This window comes from Charadrius vociferus, unplaced genomic scaffold, assembly GCF_000708025.1.
Source record: "Charadrius vociferus isolate BGI_N301 unplaced genomic scaffold, ASM70802v2 scaffold260, whole genome shotgun sequence".
Lineage (NCBI taxonomy): Eukaryota > Metazoa > Chordata > Aves > Charadriiformes > Charadriidae > Charadrius > Charadrius vociferus.
This window is the reverse complement of record NW_009646410.1, coordinates 653223-661602: the sequence shown is the minus strand read 5'-3', so window position 1 is coordinate 661602 and position 8380 is coordinate 653223. Positions and strand designations below refer to the sequence as shown.

General features: G+C 41.9%; 1 protein-coding gene across 1 annotated transcript in view; it reads left to right on the top strand.

The window, feature by feature from the left end:
- KIAA0195 (KIAA0195 ortholog) overlaps positions 1 to 8380 on the top strand; it is a 29063-nt gene that overhangs the window by 5793 nt on the left and 14890 nt on the right. The window contains exons 9-14 of the mRNA XM_009895864.1: positions 2915 to 2971; positions 4791 to 4895; positions 5491 to 5655; positions 5904 to 6113; positions 6282 to 6597; positions 7352 to 7525. Coding sequence (XP_009894166.1) covers positions 2915 to 2971; positions 4791 to 4895; positions 5491 to 5655; positions 5904 to 6113; positions 6282 to 6597; positions 7352 to 7525 — 1027 coding nt within the window. The remainder of the gene's footprint in view (positions 1 to 2914; positions 2972 to 4790; positions 4896 to 5490; positions 5656 to 5903; positions 6114 to 6281; positions 6598 to 7351; positions 7526 to 8380) is intronic.

The following is an 8380-nucleotide window of genomic DNA, read 5'->3' as shown; positions in this document are numbered from 1 at the left end:
CACCTTGCTATTTGCTGGGAAAAGCCAGAGCTCCTTGGCTTCCCTGCTTCATCATTCTCAACATACCTTTTTGCCCTGTCACTCATACTTGCACCTTCCTTGTGTTCTTTCCTGTCTTCTCTTTTTTCTTGTCCAGGCAACTCACTCTGTCCAGCCAGCTCTTTCTGTGACATCTCAAACATGATCCTCCATCCTTACTGCTGCAGAACAACCGTTGTGATGTGCCTTGGTCATTCTCCCCCTTGACTAGGGCAGTCTTCTCTTGGCCTCTCTATTTCACTCCTTCCCTCTCTCTACTCTGTTCAAAATGTAGCAGGTAAGACCCTCTTCCTCCCCAGTCACTTGGCCTGTGTGACGCTATTCTCCACCTTCTGCCCCCTCCCATCGTGTTCAAGTTGTTTGATTCCCAGTTTTTCAAGGCCATGGGTGACCCTCGTGACTGGTTAGTCAGACATCCTGCAGGACACAAATTAGTGCCCCCCCCTCCCCCCAACAAGCCCCTGCCTCAAGTTGCACTACTAACAGTTGGACTACAGCAGCATTCCTTTTAGAAAGGAATTTGATGTTGCTTTGAAAACATTTGTAGTGCCTTTGATAGGTTGTTTCAGTAATTGTTTACCTTCACTGCTAAAAACGGGCATTCTATGTTAGTGGGAATTTTTGTAGTATCTGATTTCCAGCCCTTGGAACATTTACATCTTTTGTCTCTTAGATTTAAGAGCATGTCAATCAAATTTCTGGTCTGTTGTAGCTACTCACATTCCCTTTTACCATCTCTTTGGTTAAGTAAACAGTTTTAAGCACCTCGAGTCACTATAAGCATATTTTCCAGTCCTCTAATCTTTCTCTTGGCTTTCCTCTTCGCTTTCTCCAGTGCTTCAGGAAGACTGTAGAACTGTGAATCTCCAAACCCCACAAAATATTCCAGTAACAGTTGTGCTTGTGCGAAATTTCAGAGTAACTTGGACTTTCTACTGTATGTTCCCTTGTTAGTGCAACAAAGGATCGTACTAGATCTTTTAGCTACTGCTTTAAATGGCCAGGCTTTGTTCAGCTGATAATCTACATAGTCACTGCTTTCTAAGATAGAGTCCTCATCCTATAAGTCCAACTTTCATTTTTGTTCCTAGGTATGCAACCTTATTTTTGTGCATGTTGGTATGCATGTTTTTGCTTATTTACCAAGCAATTCATATTGATCTGTAACAGTGGTCTGTTCTCTTTATTACTGGACCCTGCCCCAAACTTTTTATAGTTTACAGTTTCTATCGGTAATGTTTTTTTAGTTTTCTTTCAGGCTATTAAAATACCGAGAATTTGGCCCTGCTTGAGCTAGTAACACTTCCTGTTGCAAATAATTTGTCAGTTTCTGTTCCATTTGGAGATAGTCTATTTCTAATATATTTAATATGGGCCCTATTTCTCCAGTATTACTGTAGTTTTTGTTAGAAAACCAGTAAAGCACTTTGTATCACGTCAGAGTACCAAACGGTCTCATCAAAAGAATTACTTTTATCAGTCAAACTTATAATTTTGTCAAAAAAGATATCCGAATAGTTTGATAAGATTTATTACTCATATACTTGTGGTGTTTGGCACTGGTTGTATTATTCCACTTCTTTTCTTTTAATTGAGTCTCGTATTAGCTGCTCTGTTATTCTGTCTGAAATCAAAGTCTGTCTGGGGTCCTGTGGTAACTTGGTTTGTTCTCCTTACCCTTTTTAGGCATTGGCACCACATTGGCTTTCTTCCACTGCACTGGGACTTAATCCATGCTTCGAGCCTTGTGCAAAATCAGCAGTAACAGTCTGAAAGTTGTCCAGACCTGCTAATTTAAACATATTTACTTTCAGTAGCTAGCATTACAATGGAAAATATTTCATAGTTATCATATGGTATGATTATATCACTAAATTAGGAGTAGCGATATTTATTTTACATGTCTGCCTTGCTTGCCATATCATTTGTAATTTCACTGTCTTCAACAAGCAGTGGACTGGTTTTAATGACCTACTGGTATACCTTTTCTTATTTTTATGTTAATTTTTACTTCTATTTTCATTTCCACTCAAAACGGGACTTTTTCATTTTTACTATGGGATCGTTACTTTTTAAAATTCTAATATTGTTAAACAGTTCCTAATTGTCCTTCATAGTTCTCAGTTTAAATTATTTCTGACAAATTTGTCTTGGCTTTTTTCAGATTTGTTAAACCGATCCTTTTTAAAGTGCCAGATATATGCATTATTATCTGGGGTGTCATTTTATTTACATACAAATGTAATTGCCATGTTCACTTATGCTTACGAATATACTTAAATTTAACTGTTTCTCAAAGTTACATCTACTGTGGAATTCCTTTGTGCTGGATGCACAGATCTTGAGTTAGTAAATTTCGCGGAAAGTAATTCCAAGCGCCCCATGGTAGTGCCCTGCTATAATTTCTTTTCATTTCCTGTCCACAGCCCATTCATATCACCTCATTCCTCTGTGTCCATGGTGTTCCAGGCACCTGCTTTTACAACCACTTTTCTAGCTCCCTTCTTTTAACTGACCCATATAGTTTAAAACCAGATCAGTCAATCCTGGCTCTTTCTGTCTAAAAATAACCATCCGGAAAGAGCCTCCACTGAGTCTAATTGCTATTTTCTCTGTAGACATCTTGGTAATGACTGTGTGTTCTTCTGTGATGAACAGCACCAAGCACTTTGACTGTGCTTCACAAGTAGGTAAAGACATAGTCCATTAAAGACTTAATTGCTTTGATGAATTATTGGTCTGCCTTGGTATAGCGATTCCCACAGGGCAGGTCTCCTGTTTTCTTCTCTCTGAAGGCACAGTATTTAGGGAAGGATGTTCCTCATGACACATTTCTGAGCACGATTATAGTAACTGGTCTCTTCTCTTGCTGCAGCTTGCTAAGTTTTCAGAGGACACTCTCAGCAGCTACACAGAGATGGTATCTTCTCAGGTACTATTATTATGAATTGTTTTCTTCCATCTTCACTGCAGAACTTCATGATATCCTTTCCCCTCCTCTCTGACCTCCTGCTTGTTCCTAGACCCTTTGTACTTGTATCAGTTGTCCATTGTCACTCATTTGTTGCTTTAATTTGCTATGCATGCAGGTTGCATGTCTTTCCCCTACACCTTTCCATGTAAATGCTGCTCTGCTCACCAGAGATTGAGGTGACTTTGATACTTAGTCCAGTTGTGCTTTTCTGAATATTGCAAATGGTTTGAAATCAACTTTTTCTGTCCTGAAGAAAGTACCTCTTTCAAGTCCTCCTGTAAATAAACCTTTTATGGTGTGTGTCAGAAAGAAGGGACGTATTTTGCTTGTACCAGAAAAAACTCCTTCTTCAAGCCAAAACTAAAGAACAGAGGGGATGGTGGTCAGCACCGAGACCAAATGTGAAGAGGGGACCATGGGATATTCAGGCTTTTCAAAAGTCTGATCCTGTTTCATAGTCTCCTTAACAAGCTTAAGCACATTACTAGTACTTCCAAAGCTGGGGCAAATACACATTCAGAAGACCTTTTTCTGGGGGAGGAACTGCATCTGGCTACTCTATAAATTGCATCATCCAGATTAAACAGGTGGGTAGAGGAAAGACACTTTTCTGTCTAATCTGGCATTAAGATTCCCCTTTCCATAAGGAGGCAGATGGACTCCAGAAGTAATTAAAAATGCCTAGATATTATAGGAATCAATTCCTCTCTCCTTGCTCCCAGTCACAGAGAAGAATGCACACAGATGCGCACACACACACACTTCCTTTGCTGAATAATTTGGTGTCTTTCTGTGCCAGTTCATCATTTAGCTGAGATGTTTTTCAGGTGTTAAATAGGAGTGATTTGAGCTGACCTTCCTTGTTGAAAAGATCCGCTTCTCGCCTTTTGTACCTACATCACATTTTTGCTTATGAGAAACTGGTTTAAATAAGAGCTTTTTTTCTTCCTGGTGATAGCTCATGATTGTTTTGCATTCGAGCTTATGGCTGTACTAACCCTTAGGATCTAAGGAGCTTCGGGGGAAGTGCTCTGCAGTGACGGCATTCCAGAACAACAGCTAGAAAGCAGTAAAATAACACTGTAATGCAAACCTGGTTTTGCTGGCTTTAAGAGTGCGCAGAGAAAAAACATACAGCTCTGGCGCTTGGATTGATCACTGCCATCCAGACTCCCTCTGAAACATTTTCATGTGGAAGGTGAAGGGTGCCAACCTGGCATTTTAATTTTGCAAAATATCCCTTTCTCTCAGTTTATTACCAGGTTAATTACAATTCATTTGTAATGATGGAGTAGTCAGGGCATGTTGGCTTTATTTCCAACATTGTCACTGCCTCAGTAAGTCACCTCACCACAGTGACTCCATTTACCTGGTTTGCAGCATGGTGATCGTAAGCTTAAGGCCTCAAACTCTATAATCCAAGGGGATGAGAGTTACTTCAGGAAAAATACTAAGAGGTAACAACTGATTCACCCCAAATGAAATAACTTCAGAACTTCTTCCTGTGTTTTTAGATAGAAAAAGGTAGTTTCAGTGAATTCTCATTTCAACAATCAGACTGTTAGCATCCTCTGGAAGGGGGAAGAAATGCCTTTCCTTTGAGAACATCAGCACTGTATCAGTTAACAGGTTCCCATGGAGACCGATGTTTTATCTTACAGTGTATCACTGTTGAACGTGAAAGCAGGTAACATCATACTCCCTTTTTTCCTTCTCTCCCCTCATCTTTCACTGAATGAGTCTTTAATTGGCTGATGTCCTCCGCTTCCCTCGGCAGGAAATGATACGCTGTATCTGGAGCCACTTCCTCTGTGTTTTAAAAGGCAAATCCCCAACTCTGAGCTTCACTTCCAGCTTGCTCCATAGCCTGGGATCCGTCACTGTGAGTATTGCTGGATTGTCAGGAGGAGCCCTATGTGGATGCTTCATTTGCATCGTTCATGTTGTCCTTCCCTGAGCATAGAGTTAGCAATCAGTTCACTGTGCTGGAATTAGAAACCCACCAGGCACCTGTCTTGGTAGAAGAGTCTTGTCTTGTCCAAGCAGCACGTTTACAGGCTAAAACAATGGTTAGAGATACTCTGTGGCATCTAACAGGATGTCTGTATTTTCCAGCTCTGGTTCTGGTTCCCTCTTGACTTCTGTTCAAGAACCAGCTGGTTCGGGTCCTGATAAGGTACTAGCTGGTCAAATATGTGGAGTAGTTGCTTCCTTCCAGTGGTCTTCATGCCTAGTTTTGCAATATCCTGAGATAAAATTGGTGTTAAACAACCCATCAATCCTGCTAGTGCAAGGAATTCTTGGATTTCTTGGAGGGTTATTAGGTGTAGTTTCTTAAGATAGAAGGTCGGCAAAGGAGAGACTTGTCTATCCTCCTATGTGTTTGTTAAACTTGCAATATTTACAACTATGCATGAACACCGAGAGATGTTTTCAATGAGATTTTGCTTTCTTTGGGATGTTGTGGGATGTTCTAGGTGCTCTGCTGTGTAGACAAGCAGGGGATTCTTTCCTGGCCAAACCCCAGCCCAGAGACTGTTCTGTTCTTCAGTGGGAAGGTGGAACCACCTCATGATAGCCATGAAGATCTGACTGATGAGCTCTCTACACGGTCCTTCTGCCATCCTGAGATGGAAGATGAGGTGTGTGTCATGTAATCCACAATGTAGTATATTGGTTCTGATCATGGTTTGACTGACATGCACAATGTGGTGTTATAGAGGGGGCCCTTTGCTTGTAGAAGTCCTGTGCCATAATTCTTTGCTTAAAAGACAAAGAAGCAGCGAGCACAAGATCCTCTTCTACAGGAGACCTAAAGCAGCAGGTGAATCAGTAGTGGTTTGTGTTCAACCACTGAATCACCACTGTCCATTTTCTTGGTCTCTTGCAGCCCCACGAAAGAGATGCTTTGCTCTCTGGGCCCCTCGCAGACACTATCCACATGACCAATGAGCAAGAGAGGAACAACTGGTCTAGTGACCCTCCAAAGGCTCCCGATGCCCATGCCCACCGAAAACCAAATAGCAGAAGCAAGCATCCCTCTGGGTCCAATGTGAGTTTTAGCAAGGACACGGAGGGTGGAGAGGAGGAACATACTCAGGTAAGACATACTCAGGGGGCACACAAGTAGTCTTTTGTGGAGCTGTAAGACAGACCTAACCCTGTAGAGTCTCCCCATTTGGGAATTTAATTGGGAATTCCCTGCGGGCTTCTAGGCTCAAGCTGTATTCTTTGTAACCAACTAGAATTTTCCTGTCTATTGGACCAGGCTGTTGGTGACAGTGAGGTGTTGGCTTGTGAGGCCGAAGACTTTGTGTGTGACTACCACCTTGAGATGCTTAGCCTGTCCCAAGACCAGCAGAACCCCTCCTGCATCCAGTTTGATGACTCCAACTGGCATATGCACCTGAATTCTCTCAAGCCTCTGGGCCTGAATGTGCTGCTCAATCTCTGCAACGCCAGTGTGACAGAGCGTCTGTGCCGCTTCTCTGACCACCTCTGCAACATCGCCCTCCAGGAAACTCACAATGCCGTGCTGCCTGTCCATGTGCCCTGGGGCCTCTGTGAGCTTGCCAGGCTAATAGGTAAGGAGAAATTGGATGAGCAGACACAGAGAAATCAGAGCTGTCAATAGACACTTAATCCTTAGAGAGCACAAAAAAAATATTTCCCCAGTCCTCGTTGCTGAGAAGGTGAAATTACAGAGCAGACTTTGTTGTTGTTCAATTGCCAAAAAAGTCTATTAAAGAGATCTCTTTTGGCAAGTTCTGACATTGTAGACACTATCAAAGGAACAAATGCCATCAAGGGTATTTCCAGCCAGCCCTGTCTAGGCTTGATATTCTTCTGGCTCAAGCCTGCCAATCTCATCAGGAGACACAGAATACCTGCTAGTGGACAGATAGCTGCCCTGTCTTTACAGTAATGCTTTACCAGGAGTTTGGGTATAAATGATGTGAGGTACTTCAGCTCGTTTTATAGATGGGAAAACCCAGGCATAGGGGAGATAAGAGGTTGGATGTAACACTAGGATTAAAATCTGGAAGCTCTTGAACTCGCTTCTGGGCCTGTTCTTCAGTGTCACAGTTCTTCTCTTCAATGAGCCAGAAGCATGACAGCTGTAATTACCAATAACGCCTAGTCCTTCTGAATGTTTTTCATCATAGATTTTGAGCCATCTTGGCGTAGATGCACAGTGAGCACAGCTCACCTACCTATTGTTGGGGAGATGTCAGAATGAGCACAGGCAAAGTGGGTAGCACACAGAAGCAGGAGAGAAGACCTTTCATTTACTTTGGGTAGAGCCTAATATTTCCCCTCTTTATGTTCACATTTCAGGTTTCACACCAGGTGCTAAAGATCTTTTCAAGCAGGAGAACTATTTGGCCTTGTACCGCTTGCCAAGTGATGAGATGGTTAAGGAAACAATCCTGGGGAAGCTTTCATCGATCACCAAGAGGAGACCACCCCTGAGCCACATGATTAACCTTTTCGTGAAGGACACTACTACCAGTAAGGCTTTGGGTGTCCACTTGATACAGGAGGATCTTTTTTGTAGAAAGCCTAGAAAATATCATACTGGAATAGTTTGGAGTCCTTATGGGGCCTTGCGCTGCCTACGGCCAGTAGAGATATGCTCAACAAACCTTAGTGATCAGTGCTACGGCATACTGAGGGAGGGAATTCTTCCCAGCTCTGGGTTACTCCAGGATCAGAAATATTTTTTTTAATTATCTCAGATAGTACATTGATCTAGTAAACCTTTTTTTCTGGAACCAAATGGCAGTGCAGAGCAAGATGAGAGTTTTATTGGGTTTTGAATAGACTTCATTGTGGTAGAGAAACTGATACTGCCCAGGGTTGACTACTACTCAGGGTTTTAGCTAGTGATGCTCATCCTTCTGATAACCCGAATCATAAATCATTACTTTTGTGAGTTGTCTAGTATATTATATTACATACTCTATTTCTATATTGAATACTAATAAGAAGTCACAGAAATCCCGTGCAAACCATGAACACAACACCTGAAGCCATGCTGACTTCTCTACTCCTTCCTATTCTAATAGGAATGGGCTAGGGTGGAAAGAACATAGAGCTGGGCACCATGAAGTCTTAAAGCACCTCAGCAAGATTTAACAGCTTGCCCATCAGAGCTCTTAGTCTCTTCATAATATCTTAAATTGACTGAACTTGGCTCTCTGGAGTTGACATATGTTCAATATTAAATCTGAAATATGATTATTATAGTGGCCAGAGATTTACCGAGTAAACTGTCTTCTCTTGCCCAGTTCTTCTTAGATTTTTATCTTAATATGGTGAGCAGCTTTTTCATTTGTCCCAATTGCTGCTATTTTGCCTTTGTGA